The 18313-nt window shown below is 43.6% G+C and overlaps 1 protein-coding gene across 1 annotated transcript in view; it reads right to left on the reverse strand.

Annotated features, from left to right (window-relative positions):
- Positions 1-18313, reverse strand: part of LOC124711871 — an 82651-nt gene that overhangs the window by 8007 nt on the left and 56331 nt on the right. The window contains exons 2-3 of the mRNA XM_047242109.1: positions 8809-9024; positions 4858-5097 (exon numbers count right to left, since the gene is read on the reverse strand). Coding sequence (XP_047098065.1) covers positions 4858-5097; positions 8809-9024 — 456 coding nt within the window. The remainder of the gene's footprint in view (positions 1-4857; positions 5098-8808; positions 9025-18313) is intronic.

The raw sequence follows: 18313 nt of genomic DNA on the forward strand, positions 1-18313 counted from the left end.
CACTTCGCTCACGTAGAACTATTCTCTTTAGTCGTTGTTGGTCACGTTCTTGCAGGATCTTTTTCCGGCTGCAGCGATGTCGGAGATTTAATGTTTTACCGGATTTTTTATATTCACGATACACTCGTAAAATGGTCCTACGGGAAAATCTGCACTTCATCGCTACCTCAGAGAGCTGCATCTCATCGCTCGTGCGCCGATTAGAACACCACGTTCAAACTTACTTAAATCTTGATAACTTGTCATTGTAGCAGCAGTAACCGATCTAACAACTTCGCCAGACACTTGTTGTCTTACATGGGCGTTGCTGACCGCAGCGTGGTATCCTGCCTGTTTAAAATATCTCTGTATTCAAATACGGATGCCTGCAGCAGTTTCTTTGGCGCTTCAGTGTGTAAGACTGTGATGTTGAATTACTGATACGACATATTATGCTCTTCCTTAAGGGATAATTCATTCTGTAGAATCAATTTGTTAATTAAAGTACTTGTGGCGTTCGCAATTTATCTTCTACCGTTTGTCTATGGTCCAAGCCATGTCCCCCTCACCTGCTCCTGTGCACATTTGGAATTCCATCCTGATAATTTACTTTACACTCCGTGATCTTCACGGACCACAGGCTTAATTCTGCAGCGCTTTTGCTATTTTATTTCTTATAATTTTCACAGTATTACAGGGAAGGTCATATGTTGCAGTACCTAAGAGTCACACAGATAATGAAATAGTTTCAGCAGAATTCACATTCTCCAGCACATCAGCTCATAGATTAGCAGTTTTTTTTATGCACTATAGGTTGCAAATGGTTAGGAAATTTGACCTGCACAAGCCTAATGTTATAAGGAAATGTTTAACACATAACTTTAGTTTGCCGTGCAGTATTCCTGGTCACTTTTCAAACCTAAAATCTTTTAGTGTGTTTTCAGAATAGCCCATTTGTTGTGCTTGCAAGAGTTCTGCCACATGAAAAATATTATTGTTCAAGTCAGACTGCGTTCCCATCGGTCCAGCTTTAATGACTTTGGGGTAAATTCCATCGCGAACCGTATTCAGGAACTTTCATGAACATCTGGCTTTAAATTTTCAAGATGTGGTGGGGTTTCAATCTGACTGGAAAAGCTAGGAGACCAATGAAAGGAAGACTAAGATTCAAGGTCCCGCCGACAAAGCGCTTGTTGGAGTCGAAACACAAGCTTAGAATGGAAAGCGTAGGGTCTGCAGCGCCCTCTTCAAAGGTACCCTGCGGGAAACCGTTCCTCTATTTCTAATCGGTTTATAGAATAAATGGAAATCCTGGATCCGGATGGTCGAACTGGGATTTGTACCTGCTCCTCTCGAAGGTAAGTCCAGCTCCTCAACCACTGCTGCACAGCAACTGTTTTGGCAGACAGAATTAATTTAATGGAAATCCGGAAAATTTAGCTCTGAATATCCTGATAGTGGAATAAAAAATTTAAAAAACGAAATAAATACTCTCGGTCTCAAAATATAAACCGCATAGCGTTCATCCATTTTAAAGCTGTCGATGTCGTAAACAGTGTCTCCTTCTCCCTTATTTAAAACTAGAATCATGTTCTACGGATTATAAAAACCGCTCACAGGTTCATCAGAATAACATATTCACAAACAACAGTACACCGAAAAATTAAAAAAAAAAAAAAAACCTGGAACGTAGCTCAGTATTTTAACGCCAATACAAACGGCAATCAGAGCTTTCTTTGTATTTGTTTGCTTATTAAGGTATGTTTGACTTCGATCCAACAGATGCTTCTTGCCACAGTTTCATACGTCTCCAATATATTTTCAGTTAGATTTATACTTTATACCATACTTCATTCACGAATCACTTTATCATGCAAAAAAACAATGCAAGTACAATGAAACTGACTACGCAAGACGCAAGTGGCGTTTCTGGGAACTTGTTAAGTGATTCATAATGGTGCTAGCTTGTATACACTGCCTGACAATATACAAATCTAACGCACCCAGAAGGGGAGTAAGAAATTAAATGAAACTTCGCTGGTTGAGAGAATATGAGCTGTTATAGTCATTTTGCCGATTAAAAAAAAAAGGAGAAAATATTTACAATGAACTTGGTAGTACACTCTCTAGCCTGGATGCTTGCACTGATTCGACTGTGAAGTGTCCAAGTCGTTGTATACTATCCTGGGGCAAGCTGTTGTAAGTGGTCTTTGGTATCTTGGATACTGGCACTGGCGAGGAGTTGACACCTGAGCTGTCACCGCGCATGTTCTATCGGGAATAGATCTGGCGATATTGTTGGCCGCGGAGATGCCTCAACATCAAACAAATAGTTCATAGAGATACGCGCCAAGTGTGGACGAGAGTTGTCCTGTTGAAAAATGGGGCAACGAGAGCTTACACATGACGACGCAGGATGCCCGTCATATACGGTTGTGTCATGAGATTCCCCTCAGCCAGCATCATCCATGACCTGAAGTCTCATCCGATGGCTCCCCACACCAGGCCAACAGCAGTAACACCGCTGTGTCTCTCTAAAACCTTTAAAGAAACGCACTTTTCGCCACAATGGTCATGAAGCGTGGTACAGAAATGTGATTCGTCGATGAACATAACGTGACGGACGCCATTCGTCTGTAGTCCATGCTTCCCGATTACGGCACCTCTCCAAACGCATCCGCCTGCGTTGTAACATTTATGGCAGCATATACATGAGATGGTAATTCCCTGGTCTGCATGCTGCTAGCATCCTATCAGTGGTGAGGGATGACACACAATGTTACTTGTTCTCAGACGGTCGGCGCAGATGTGAAAGGATTATGTTATGTTATGTTAACCGGGGACCTAGAAACGACGGAGAGGCTCCGTCCCCGCCGCAGCCGCAGTGGTCCACAACCCCACAACGACTACCGCAGTCCACTTCACACCTCCGCCGCCCCACACCGAACCCAGGGTTATTGTGCGGTTCGGCCCCCGGTGGACCCCCCAGGGAACGTCTCACAACAGACGAGTGTAACCCCTATGTTCGCGTGCTAGAGTAATGGTGGTGTACGCGCACGTGGAGAACTTGTTTGCGAAACAATCGCCGACATAGTGTAGCTGAGGCGGAATAAGGGGAACCAGCCCGCATTTGCCGAGGCAGATGGAAAACGCCTAAAAACCATCCACAGACTGGCCGGCTCACCGGACCTCGACACAAATCCGCCGGGCGGATTCGTGCCGGGGACCGGCGCTCCTTCCCGCCCGAAAAGCAGCGTTAAACAGCACGGCCAACAGGGCGGGCTGTGAAGGGATTACGATGTACTTGGTGCACGTTACAGTGATCTGCCTTGCGGCGGTCACAAGTGATCGATTTGAACCTTGACGACCAGTACTCCTGCCCTCACATTCCTGTGCAATCAATATGGACAAAGTCCCATCCAAATGCCCCATAGATCTGGACGTGACCATTAGATTATTCATTACGTTCTATCGAGATCCTGCAATTCTTCACCACTGTCGCTGAGGACAGAAATGCCCTGAGCTTATTTCACTTTTATGATGGCGAGTTGCTGCTTGTAAACATTGACTTTTGCTTGCAATGTGATTTGAGTTAATAAGTCGACTGTTATGATTAGTTTCTGTATAGTGAGTAATGTTATAGTGGTTCGAAAATCAAGGTGTGTAGCATTCGATAAGCTTAAATTAATGAAACCAAATTTTGTTAGATGTTGCCTACACATACCACATGGAAGTTCAAATATATGTTTAAAAAATCTGAGTACATAAATCTGGATAAGTGACCACAATTCATTACTGAAATGGACCTCGAGCGATTTGAAATCGACCCTGCTTATGTATGTTGGTACACGTAGGTACTAGGGTCATTAATGTATACAGGAAAACATCCCTGCAGGTGCTTCTAATTTGATGTTTCTTCTGCAATTGTACAAAGTTTCGAACGATTCCGACAGATGGCAGAGACATAGCGAACCATCAAAATGGCGTCTACACACTCGCTGCAATTACCATGCTGTCACTGAATTTTTGTTTGCGAAAAAAAAGAAACATGGTGAAAATTTATAACCTTTTATGTGCAGTGTATAGTAATGATGAAGGTGATAGATGTATTGTTGGGTGTTGGGTAAAGAGATCTAAAGACTCAGGAAGTGCAGAGACTGAGCTGCATTGTCATTCACGTTCGTGACGTCCAATCACAACCGCTGCTACCGACAACGGGAATTTCGTAGACGCCGGCCGGGGTGGCCAAGCGGTTCTAGGCGCTTCAGTCAGGAACCGTGCGACCGCTACGGTCGCAAGTTCGAATCCTGCCTCGGGCGTGGATGTGTGTGATGTCCTTAGGTTAGTTAGGTTTAAGTCGTTCTATGTTCTAGGGGACTGATGACCTCAGTAGTTAAGTCCCATACAGCTCAGAGCCATTTGAACCATTGGAACCCTATACCCCAGACCTGGCGCCCTTTGTTTTCCGTCTGTGGGGGCTAGTTTAGTATTTTCTACATCAGAGACACTTTCAAGATGATAATGGTGTAATTCGTGCAGTGAAAACACGACTGCAAGCAGAGGAGAAGTGGTGTTACCAAAATGGAACTCATGCTCTTGCACAACGCTGAGGTAAAGCCATAGAACGTGGTGGAAACTATGTAGAAAAATAGTGCATTTCCAATAAATACTTTTTTATATTTTCACCAAATTCTAACTTTTAAGTAAAAATTTATTCTGAGAATTACATCAAGGTGCATTATTTATTGAACAACCCCGTGTAAGAATGAAAATAAAAAGACAAAATAAATAAAAAGACAATCCAAAAAACCTTTGAAGATGGGCGACGGATGAAGATCAAATATGGAATCACCACGGGTTAATGTAGTGAGCGCCCACCTGAGAAGCAGCGCCCCATCAGCAGGTGGATCATCAGTTGCGGCGTCGCTGTCGGTGGAATTGGTGGCGTCCCTGGAAACGAGCCCCACCTTGGCAGAGCTGTACATCAGACAACCGGCAGGGGCGGCGGGGGCCGCCGCACCCAGTAGGTTCATCTGCACGTCGAACACGTCGCTGGGCAGCCCCGACCGAGGCACCACGCAGTCCGCCTCGGGGATTGCCAGACTCACTGAGGCCGGTCTGAAAGCAGACAACATCACTCCCAGTATCCATCACTAACGCCAGTGGACTGCTCATGACTTGATGCCACTTAGCCCATTGTTATGGTCCATCCTGACACATGCGTAACCAAAGCTCCGATCTACACTACTGGCCATTAAAATTGCTACACCAAGAAGAAATGGAGATGATAAACGAGTATTCATTGGACAAATATATTATACTATAACTGACATTTGATTACATTTCCACTCAATTTGGGTGCATAGATCCTGAGAAGTTAGTACCCAGAACGAACACCTCTGGCAGTAATAACGGCCTTGATATGCCTGGGCATTGCGTCAGAGCTTGGATGCGGTGTACAGGTACAGCTGCCCATGCAGCTTCAACACAGTTCGTCAAGAGTAGTGACTGGCGTATTGTGACGAGCCAGCTGCTAGGCCACCATTGACCAGACGTTTTCAATTGGTCAGAGATCTGGAGAGTGTGCTGGCCAGGGCAGCAGTCGAACATTTTCTGTATCCACAAAGGCCCGTACAGGACCTGCAACATGTGGTCGTGCATTATCCTGCTGAAATGTAGGGTTTCACAGGGATCGAATGAAGGGTAGAGCCACTGGTCGTAACACATCTGAAATGTAACGCCCACTGTTCAAAGTGCCGTCAATACGAACAAGAGGTGACCGAGACGTGTAACCAGTGGCACCCCATACCATCACGCCGGTCATACGCCAGTAAGGCGATGACGAATACACGCTTCCAATGTGCGTTCACCGCGATGGCGCCAAACACAGATGCAACCATCATGATGCTGTAAACAAAACCTGGATTCATCCGAAAAAAAGGCGTTTTGCCATTCGTGTACCCAGGTTCGTCGTTGAGTACACCTTCGCAGGCGCTCCTGTCTGTGATGCAGCGTCAAGTGTAACCGCAGCCATGGTCTCCGAGCTGATAGCCCATGCTGCTGCAAACGTCGTCGAACTGTTCGTCCAAATGGTTGTTTTCTTGCAAACGTCCCCACCTGTTAGGCACCGAGACGTGGCTGCACGATCCCTTACAGACATGCGGATATGATGCCTTTCATTTCGACTGCTAGTGATAAAAGCCGTTGGGATCCAGCACGGCGTTCCGTATTACCCTCCTGAACCCACCGATTCCATATTCTGCTAACAGTCATTGGATCTCGACCAACGCGAGCAGCAATGTCGCGACACGGTAAACCGCAATCGCGATAGGCTACAATCCGACCTTTATCAAAGTCGGATACGTGATGGTACGCATTTCTCCTCCTTACACGAGGCATCACAACAACGTTTCACCAGACAACGCCGGTCAACTGCTGTTTGTGAATGAGAAATCGGCTGGAAACTTTCGTCATGTCAGCACGTTGTAGGTGTCGCCACCGGCGCCAACCTTGTGTGAATGCTCTGAAAAGCTAATCATTTGCATATCACAGCATCTTCTTCCTATCGGTTAAATTTCGCGTCTGTAGCACGTCATCTTAGTGGTGTAGCAATTTTAATGGCCACTGTCGTATTACGTTACTGGCATGCCCAAACTACATGCTGGTGGATGTTGACATTAATAACGTTTTTCATTATTCATAAAAGGGTTGAACAAAACGTGAAAACACTGTGAGAAATACATGCTTGAACTTAAGTGCAGACGCTATCCAAGCCTGCAATTTGTGTTGTTGTATTTGACTACGAACAGTGCCTGTTCGTTGTCGTCAGTATGTGGCAGGTGTTTATCGTGGTCAGAACAGTGTTCTGTGTAGTTGTGAGCGCATTATCTCGGAGATAAGCGAATTCTAACGTGGGAAAGTTGTTGGCACTCTTATGTAGCTGCTTTCAAACCAAAGTAGCCGAAGTGTTTGGTGTTTCAAGAGGCATCGTATCAAAGATTTATACAGCACACAGGAAAAGCGGAAAAACATCATCTGCTAAGTCACAGCATGGACGAACGTGGTGTTGAGTGATCGCGACATACGGTCACTGAGGAGTATTGTGTCGGGAAAGAAGTGGGCGACAGCTGAAAAAGTGATTGCAGAACTGAATGTCACACTCGTGAGTTCTGTCAACACCAAAACAACACGAATGGAGCTTCAGTAGCTGGGAATTACAGGATGAGCTCGAATTCCAGAAAGAATCAGTGATGCAAATGCCCTAACAAGAAAACGTGGTACCAAAGCCGTAAAACGTTAACGAATTCCAGAAAGACTCAGTGATGCAAATGCCCTAACAAGAAAACGTGCTACCAAAGCCATAAAACGTTGACTGTGATGCAATAGAAGAATGTCATTTGCTCGAGGAGCGATGGAAGAATGTCATTTGGTCTGATGAGTATTGTTTCACACTGTTTCTAACTTCCAGGGGAGTTCACGTCCCAAGAGTGAAACATAGCGAGAGTTCGATGGTGATTTCCGCGGCCACATCGTGGAATTCCATGGGCCTCATGGATACTCGGCAAGGTTGCATTACTGCCGAGGATTACGTGACCATTTTGGGTGATCAGGAACATCCCACGGTACAGTTTTTATTCCCTAACGGTCCTCGCAGCTCCGTCGTCCAGGATTGCTTTTGTGAGCACAAGGATGCATATTCACATCCCCCTTGATCGCCACAGTAACCACATCTCGAAGTTATTTCGCCTTTGTGCTCTACTGTGAATAAGGAAAAGTGTGAAGTTATTCACATGAGTACTAAAAGAAATCAGCTAAATTTCGATTACGCGATAAGTCACACAAATCTGAAGGCTGTAAATTCAACTAAATGCTTAGGGATTACAATTAACCTAAATTGGTACGATCACATAGATAATATTGTGGGTAGAGCAAACCAAAGACTGCGATTCATTGGCAGAACATTTAGAAGGTGCAACAGGTCTACTAAAGAGACTGCTTACACCATGCTTGTCCGGCCTATTCTGGCGTATTGCTGAGCGGTGTGGGACCCGCATCAGGTAGGACTCACGGATGCAATCGAAAACGTAGAAACAAGGGCAGCTCGTTTTGTATTATCGCGAAACAGGGGAGATAGTGTTACAGACATGATACGTGAATCGGCAATCATTAAAACAAAGGCGTTTTTTGTTGCGACGGCATCTTCTCATGAAATTTCAATCACCAGTTTTCTCCTCCGATTGCGAAAACATTCTGTTGGCACTCACCTACATGGGGAGAAATGATAATCACGATAAAATAAGAGAAATCAGGGCTCGCACAGAAAAATTTAAGTGCTCGTTTTTCCCGCATGCCGATCGAGAGTGGAAAGGTAGAGAGACAGCTTGAAGGTGGTTCATTGAACCCTCTGCCAGGCACTTCATTGTGATTAGCAGAGTAATCACGTAGATGTATATGTACTTTGGAGAGAAAGGTAGGTGATCGCTGCCCACCTGCATCATCGTTACATAAACTTGCCACTACTTTGCAGGACTAACGGTAAAAGAGTGCCTCGAAAACCATACAGTGCCTGTGTTTATCCATTCCAAGACGCCACGAAGCAATTTTGATACCCTAAGTTATTCCTAGACCGTATTGGGCAAGGTAATCTGCTGTGTTTTATGTGTTTCCATATTTTTGGTCACTCCCTCTACAGTTGGAACAGCGTATCCCTAACGAATGCGAGTTACCTGATAATCATATTAGCTGTCAAGCGTTTGTCCCGTTTCAATTGAAGTTATTGTGGTGAGCGGGAAAGGTCACAAAACTAAACGTGTATTAACTAGCACTTACAGAAGGCTGATGAAGCGGAAGCCATGTTCGGCTGCCATGGCCTGCAGCTGGCGGATATCTCCCTCGAAGAAACAGCCGAAGGTTCTGTGAATCCTGTCGTCTGCGCCGACCACCAACAGTGTGACCAGCATTCGGCGAGCGTTGTCGAGGGCCACTGGGTAGCGGCCGTCGGCGCACGCCAGGCCGGGATACCCGCCGAAGCGAAGCTCCACTCCGCTGTAACATCCACCCGTAAAGTGGCAGGCATTATAGCGCCATTGTCTAGCTCACGTTCAGTTTTATATCTGCAGCGAAATATAAGGAGAAGTAAAATTAAAATGAGAAAACGGTATCCACAAACCAGTCGCCTTTTATTTTATTCCTGAATTTTTATTCTCCGTTATCGGTTTATGGCTTAGTGATTCATCATAAGATGGTATATATTTATTGGATGTTTAGTGCATTGTGGGCTCGAGTAACTGTGACAGAATGTATAAACGAAACATGTAAGCAGCGAATGTGGTGAGAATTATTCACGTTATGAGATCAATTTAGTTTCATCACTTACAGTTATTAGTACCTGTTGCTTCTTCCTAGGTCGCCATATTGTTTTTAGAAAACATAAGGTATGTTTTCCAGTGACGTTAATGTTTCACCACTTCATAAATTTCGCCACAGTTAAAAACGTTCGTAAATAAACCAAAGAGCATGATTAAATACGTGTTCTAAGAGTTGTGTTGGGCCAGAGAGTTTCTTTGTTCAGCACTTGCATTGCACATCGGCAACACTAAGTATATACCCATTTATATTATATTAATTATTACAAAAATACGTATTTACATTACAAAATTCTCATTTGCTATTTACAAAATCTGTAAAACAATGATTTTGGATGATATTTCATCCAATATTTTAGTGCTGAAATCAGGTCTGATATTTATTTTGATGTCTAATAAACACTGCCGGCCGCGGTGGTCTCGCGGTTCTAGGCGCGCAGTCCGGAACCGCGCGACTGCTACGGTCGCAGGTTCGAATCCCGCCTCGGGCATCGATGTGTGTGATGTCCTTAGGTTAGTTAGGTTTAAGTAGTTCTAAGTTCTAGGGGACTGATGACCACAGCTGTTAAGTCGCATAGTGCTCAGGGTCATTTCAACCATTTCTAATAAACATTGTTCATTACTTATGATATAAACATTACAGCTGTGAATGAGGATTATTGTGTGTGTGTGTGTGTGTGTGTGTGTGTGTGTGTGTGTGTGTGTGTGTCTGTGTGAGTGTGTGGGGCCGGCCGGAGTGGCCGAGCGGTTCTAAGCGCTTCAGTTTGGAACCGCGCGACCGCTACGGTCGCAGGTTCGAATCCTGCCTCGGGCACGGACGTGTGTGATGTCAGGTTAGTTAGGTTAAAGTAGTTCTAAGTTCTAGGGGACTTAAGTCCCATAGTGCTCAGAGCCATTTGAACCATTTTGTGTGGGTGTGTGTGTGTGTGTGTGTGTGTGTGTGTGTGTGTGTGTGTGTGTGTGTGTGTGCGTGTGTGTGTGTGTGTGTGTGTGTCCGTGGGCGTGCGTGTGCGTGCGTGTATGTATACTAGAAGAAGAAAATGAAAGGTATGTGTGTGAGTGAGGTTTTATCCTTAGGTTGGTTAGTTTTTAAAGCTTAAACATTCTTTGAAATTTTGAAAAAATTAGTTGTTTGCTAAGTCAGTTTGTTCGTTTAAGACAGTATATTGTTGTGGATGAAAATCTCTAGTTGTTGTAGGATCTCCATATTTATTTCTTTGTCTACAATGTGTAGAATATGTAACTTTGTTTTGACGTCTGTAGTTGAATGACAATTGTGTGCTAGGTGGGACGCAAAACTTGATTTATTAAAATTTTCGAAACAGAGTGCGCCTATGTGCTCTTTATATCGAATTGCAAATTTCTTCCTGTTTGCCGTATGTAGTAATAGGAGCAAGTGTCACAAGTTACTTTTTTTTTTGTCATCAGTCTACTGACTGGTTTGATGCGGCCCGCCACGAATTCCTTTCCTGTGCTAACCTCTTCATCTCAGAGTAGCACTTGCAACCTACGTTCTCAATTATTTGCTTGACGTATTCCAATCTCTGTCTTCCTCTACAGTTTTTACCCTCTACAGCTCCCTCTAGTACCATGGAAGTCATTCCCTCATGTCTTAGCAGATGTCCTATCATACTGTCCCTTCTCCTTATCAGTGTTTTCCACATATTCCTTTCCTCTCCGATTCTGCGTAGAACCTCCTCATTCCTTACTTTATCAGTCCACCTAATTTTCAACATTCGTCTATAGCACCACATCTCAAATGCTTCGATTCTCTTCTGTTCCGGTTTTCCCACAGTCCATGTTTCACTACCATACAATGCTGTACTCCAGACGTACATCCTCAGAAATTTCTTCCTCAAATTAAGGCCGGTATTTGATATTAGTAGATTTCTCTTGGCCAGAAATGCCTTTTTTGCCATAGGGAGTCTGCTTTTGATGTCCTCCTTGCTCCGTCCGTCATTGGTTATTTTACCGCCTAGGTAGCAGAATTCCTTAACTTCATTGACTTTGTGACCATCAATCCTGATGTTAAGTTTCTCGCTGTTCTCATTTCTACGACTTCTCATTACCTTCGTCTTTCTCCGATTTACTCTCAAACCATACTGTGTACTCATTAGACTGTTCATTCCGTTCAGCAGATCATTTAATTCTTCTTCACTTTCACTCAGGATAGCAATGTCATCAGCGAATCGTATCATTGATATCCTTTCACCTTGTATTTTAATTCCACTCCTGAACCTTTCTTTTATTTCCATCATTGCTTCCTCGATGTACAGATTGAAGAGTAGGGGCGAAAAGCTACAGCCTTGTCTTACACCCTTCTTAATACGAGCACTTCGTTCTTGATCGTCCACTCTTATTATTTCCCCTTGGTTGTTGTACATATTGTATATGACCCGTCTCTCCCTATAGCTTACCCCTACTTTTCTCAGAATCTCGAACAGCTTGCACCATTTTATATTGTCGAACGCTTTTTCCAGGTCGACAAATCCTATGAAAGTGTCTTCATTTTTCTTTAGCCTTGCTTCCATTATTAGCCGTAACGTCAGAATTGCCTCTCTCGTCCCTTTACTTTTCCTAAAGCCAAACTGATCGTCACCTAGCGCATTCTCAATTTTCTTTTCCATTCTTCTGTATATTATTCTTGTAAGCAGCTTCGATGCATGAGCTGTTAAGCTGATTGTGCGATAATTCCCGCACTTGTCAGCTCTTGTTACTTTATGTGTACCACATTTGTGAAAAGGTGGGATGAATAAGTATTAAAACTAGTTTGTTTTGGATTTTGTTTGTGTGGAAAGTTATTTTTATTTGTGTACTTTACACAGTTCTGAAATTTGATATGACATGTTACGAAGGAAAGACATTGATATGTATTTAGTTTCTTCTGCTATTGAGGACTGCGTTGTTGATGCTGTTTTCATCTTTTAATCTAATTTGTTAACTATGGGTTATTGAAAAGTGTCGTTGTGAGTTGTTGTTTTTAAAATGTTTAGTTCTTTGAATTTTACATCAGGTTCAGCATGAATTTTGTTTACATGGTTGAGTGATGATCTAAAAAGTGTTGATTTGTTTTGATTTGGGTGGCATGTCTTATTTATAATGACACCTGGTGTGATGGGTTTCCTGTAAATTTGGAAGTTATGTTTGTTGTTGTGAAAGGTTATGCTTAGGTCAAGAAAATTAATTCCATGTTGCGTTCGGCGTGCAGTTGTAAAATGTTACTGTATATTTTTAAGTTTCTCTTCCAAGCTTTCTTTTTCAGAGATTGACCCATTATATAGTATCGAGGTGTCGTAAACATGATGTTTGTAAAAATGATTTTGTCTTTTTCTACTATGTTTGTTTTAATAAATTTGGTTTCTGAGTCATTAATATAGATGCTAACTAATAGGCCACTAAGATACTGCCCATGAGAGACAGAAGGAAAAACGTAAGTAAAATGTTCGTTATTTCAAACTTAATTGTCATAAATGTTAATTCATTTATCCCACTGTAAGAAAAGTCGGTCGGTGCCTTCATGGGAAAATGTTTGCCGCTACGTGCGAAACCATGATTTTACCCAGGTGTGCACCTCTCTGTCCGTAACAAATCCACGGCCGCCGACGTCTTTCTTAAGGGCTCCAAAAATACGGAAATCGCCTGCGAAGATATAGTAATTGTACTGAGGATGTGCAAAGGCATCCCAGCCAAACTCCTGCGGGGTATTCGAATCAACAGGCACACCATCTCCTGGAAAGTCATAATGACCTTTTCTTCCACTGAAATGCCCCGTTGCTCATCGATTTCCTGGAACACGATGCGATAGTTAGCGCGCAGTGCTATGCGGAAATTTTGTGAAAACTGAAGTGGGCCATCAAGTCCAGTGTCCCAGGAATGTTTGCGTCTTCATTCTGCATCAAGTTTCGACTACGCTGTAGGAATTTCGCTAGAAAGCCCTTACACACCCTTCACACAAGTCCGATATATCCCTATGAGATTTCCATGTATTTTGGAGCCCTGAAGAAAGACATCGGTGGGCGTCGTTTTCTTTCGGACGAAGAGATGCACACCTGGGCACAGTCATGGTTCCGTAGGCAATCACGCACATTTTTCCGTGAAGGTGTTGACCGCCTTTGACCGACCGTCTTATGGTTCAAATGGCTCTGAGCACTATGGGACTTAACTGCTGTGGTCATCAGTCCCCTAGAACTTAGAACTACTTAAACCTAACTAACCTAAGGACATCACACACATCCATGCCCGAGGCAGGATTCGAACCTGCGACCGTAGCAGCAGTGCGGTTCCAGACTGTAGCGCCTTTAACCGCTCGGCTACTCTGGCCGGCCGACCGTCTTATCTCACCGTGGGATAATTGTGGTATCGGTTATGGCGATTACTTTCGAAATAATAAACGGCTTACTTATTTTTTCAATCGTTTTCATTTGGATGCCTCTTATAGTTTACGACATTACAGGGCAAAGGTGTGAATAAATTCATACATCATATTTATCAGCAGCAGAGACATGTGAGAAGATTACAGAGAAGCCGCTAGCGATGTGCTACACAGTCCAATATGTAAAGTGTATTAAAAAATCAGCTGGAGACTGTAAAATGAAAATCGCTGAAAAGATTTGCAATGTTATTGCCTGCGTAAGAAGACGTGGTCCCTGTAAGCACATCGAGGGTCGCAAACTCACCGGAGAACAGCCATGCGATGACGGAAAGAATATGTGCACCCGTCAACCGTCCACTGCACTCAGTCGTGCTGGAAAAAGTGAACTGAAGGCTCAAAAGAAGATCAAAGGGGTAGTTCGTTTCTTGACAGCAGAAGTGCTGGGAATGGTTATTCACCAGAGAATGGCACAAGTGTACAGAGAGCCCTGCACATCCCTACGGAGAGCCCTGCACATCCGTTGCAAGGGTTAAGAGGTGGCACAAGCGATTTGAGGACGGACGGATGTCGTTATGTTGTTGCCAGATTATGCACGTTCTGGAACGCCACACCCCGTTACCGATCCATTTGTACAGCAGATGGATGTCCTCATTATTCAAGACAGGCGAGTTACAGTAGTAGCCATTGCCGGAGAGTTCGGACTGATCATGGTAAGTGTTCACGCAAACACTGAGTACAGAATGAAATTTCGCAAAGTAGTGCGACCAATGGGTGTCTTACAGTCTTCAGCCAGCACAGGAAACGTGTGGAATGGGTCCCTCTATTGAACATTTGCAAGGCTATTATAAAGAAGGCGATGAGGTCCTTTCGTGAGTGGTTGCTGGAGGTAGGACATGGTCTCATCACTTCAAACCTGTGTCAAAACGACAAAGTCTCCAGTGGGAGCATGCAGTGCCTCCGCGACACAAAAAATTCAGGGCTCTCCTCACAAGTGCGTTAAAGGTTATGCTCACCTTCTTCGGAGAAAAGGAGCCCGTTCGTATCAACTGCTGCTTGGGACAATGCTGAACGCGCAGCGATACTCACAAATATTGACCATCCTTTACAAACCGATCAAATAGAAACAACAGGAGTAGCTCACCAGGATGGTCATTCTGATCCAAGAGAATACAAGGACCCACACAAAAAACCCAGTCAAGCAGCCCTTACAGACATTCAAATGGGAGTTCATCAGTCATTCGTCACTCCGTCCGGACCTGTCACCCTGCGGTTTACGCCATTTTTGGTAAGGTGAAGAAAGCTCTGAGAGGCAAACGATTCATCTCGTGCGCGGACGCCAAGCAGTACGTTCTGAACTGGTTCACAACACAGAGTCAGAAATTTTACTAGCCAGTGGATAAAGTGCTTCAACAGTGGTGGGCAATACTTTCAAATAAAGGTGCACGTTTGTTTTTACAGACCTCTGGTTCCTTTTTTTTACATTCTTCTTACGGGGTGACAATTATTGAACTATGAAAAAAACGTAACTTAGTTACAAACTACTACGTGCACACACTTTATTCAACATGTAAGCGTCACTACAGATATTCGGATTTGGGTTATGACTTGTTTGATATGCCTGCCATCATTGGTGATGATGTGGCGCAGACGAGTGGCTAAATACTTCATGACCCGCTTAAGTGTCGGAACATTGATGCTGTCTGTGACCTCCTGGAAGACTGTTTTCTGCTCAGCAGTGGTTTTGGGGTTATTGCTGTACGTCTTGTCTTTAAAATAGTCCCATAAAAAGGAGTCGCATGTGTTCAAATCCGGAGAATATGACGGCTAATCGAGACCTCTAGCAGTGACCTCTGGGTACCCCAGAGCCGGAATGCGGTCCCCAAAGTGCTCCTCCAGGACATCAAACACTCCCCTCTTCGATGAGGTCTAGCTCCGTCCTGCATGAACCACATCTTGTCGAAATCAGGGTCATTTTGGATAATGGGGATGAAATCACTTTCAAAACCCTTCACGTACCGTTCGATACTCACTGTTCCATCAAGGAATATCGCACCGATTATTCCTTGACTGAACACGGCCCACAACACAGTCGTCCATTGAGACTACTTGCTCACGAAATGCGGATCCTCAGTCACCCAAATGCGCCAATTTTGCATTTTTGACGACCTCATCCTAATGAAAGTGAGCTTAGCCGTTAAAACGAACAATTCATGCGCATACTAATTCCATGGTTTTGTGGTCTGGGCCATATTCGAACCCGAGTTCTCACCAACTGAAATCGATTCTCATCTGACCAGGCCACGGTTTTCCAGTCATCTAGGGTCCAGCCGATATGGTCACGAGCCCAAGAGAGATGCTACAAGCGATGTCGTGCTGTTAGCAAAGGCACTCGCGTCTGTCGCCTGCTGCCATTGTCCATTAACGCCATAATTTCCCCGCACTGTCCTAACAGATACGTTCATCGTACGTCCCTCACTCGTTTCTGTGGTTATTTCACGCAGTATTACTTGTCTGTTGGCAGTAACAACTCTATACAAACGCCAGTCCTCTCGGTATTACTTGTCTGTTGGCAGTAACAACTCTATACAAACGCCAGTCCTCTCGGTATTACTTGTCTGTTGGCAGTAACAACTCTATACAAACGCCAGTTCTCTCGGTATTACTTGTCTGTTGGCAGTAACAACTCTATACAAACGCCAGTCCTCTCGGTATTACTTGTCTGTTGGCACTAACAACTCTATACAAACGCCAGTCCTCTCGGTTTTTAGGTGAAGGCCACTGCGTCGTCCGTGGTGAGAGATAATGCCTGAAATTTGGCATTATGGGCACACTCTTGACACGGTGGATCTCTGAATATTGAATTCCCTAACGATTTGCGAAATGCAGTGCCCCGTCCCTCTAGCTCCAAGTACTATTCCGCGTTCAACATCTGTTAATTCACGTTATGTGGCCATAATCATGTAGGAAACATTTTCACACGAATCACCGGAGTACAAACAACAGCTCCGCCAATCCACTGCCCTTTTATACCTTGTGTACTCGACACTACCACCATCTGTATATGTACGTATCACTATCCCATGAGTTCTGTCACCTCAATGCATTACCGGGTCCAAACATTTAGGCACTGTATAATATGCACGCATTAAAGCCATTTTGAGGATATTGTTATTTCTTCGGTTACAGAGTTTTGTAACGAGTAAAATTGTGCGCATTCTTGTAAAGAGTTACATAGATTGTCGGTGGTTTAGCCACATTTCATCGATCGTGCACCCTCTTGTACCCTGACACGGATGGAGGCCTTTCTACCATGTAACATTTGAAACTTCTTTATTTAAATGAGTGTGGCTGTACTTAAATTGCTGAATGACTGAGACCCACAATATCCTAGCCCAACGCAATCTGACTGCTCAAAAAAAGATAACCTGACTTCAGATAATTAATTCAAAAGAATAGCCCTGACTAAAAAGAAATCCTAACAATAACCTATACATTTCATTAAGCACTTACCTCACAAAAATCTTCATTACGCGAACTACTGCAATACAGCGAGCGTCAATACTGCCAGCTGAATAAAAGATTCTAACTACTAAAGCCACTAACTACTAATAGGCATGTGGTTAGCAAAGGAAAGATTTTGTTGCAAACCAAATAGTGTAATATTTTTTTGCCTTAATAATGTGACGTCCATTTCAGACACGAATATAAATCGTCATTGACATCTAGTACAAAGGTATATAATCACGAATAATATTCAGTCTCCAAGTCGAACATGTACAGATCGTTAGCCCTCGCTAACACTTCACACCTCTACCCTCCATCAATGCTAACTTCTCACATTTAACATCCATCACTGCTGGCGACTAACTTCCAACTGCCCAACACTACTGGCGATTAACTTCCAACGAGTCCAACCAGCCACAGAGTCTCTTACAAATAAGCGCAGTCAGAGATCCAATGCAAAGCGCTACACAGTGCTGTCAACACAGAAGTAGCGCACTTACACATTGTATTCCTTTAACGTTTTAGCAAATTTCACTGTCTCGGTAATGGAAATCTATTTCAAAATGTTTTAACATGCAACTGGTTTTTAATAATATTTCTTCTTAATTTGATCTCTTGTGCTGATTATTGCTGTGTAGTAGAATTATAATGCAACAAATAGACTATTAAATACAGTACTGACAAATTTTCCTCGATTGTAGCGCTTTTAAATTTGAATACAATATTTGTCCTATGCACATCACCATGTTGTACCTTGGAACAGTTTTTCACACTTGGAAAAATCTTACTTTTCCAGAGTAAATTTTGTAATTTTAGAAAAAGAATGCAGCACACATAAAATGAACACTATCATTTAAAAATGGAATAAGAAAATATGTTAAACTTCTATTACACGGCTGGCTAGAGGCGAAAGACTGTAATGTGTTCCAAGGTATAACTCTCTCCCCTACGTACAGGGTGTTTCAAAGTCTTTGCATCACATCTACATCTATATCTACATTTACATCTACATCGACACTCTGCAGATCATATCTAAGAGCCTGGCAAAGGGTTCATCGAACCACCTTCACAATAATTTTCTATTATTCCACTG

This window comes from Schistocerca piceifrons, chromosome 8, assembly GCF_021461385.2.
Source record: "Schistocerca piceifrons isolate TAMUIC-IGC-003096 chromosome 8, iqSchPice1.1, whole genome shotgun sequence".
In the NCBI taxonomy this organism is placed as follows: Eukaryota; Metazoa; Arthropoda; class Insecta; order Orthoptera; family Acrididae; genus Schistocerca; species Schistocerca piceifrons.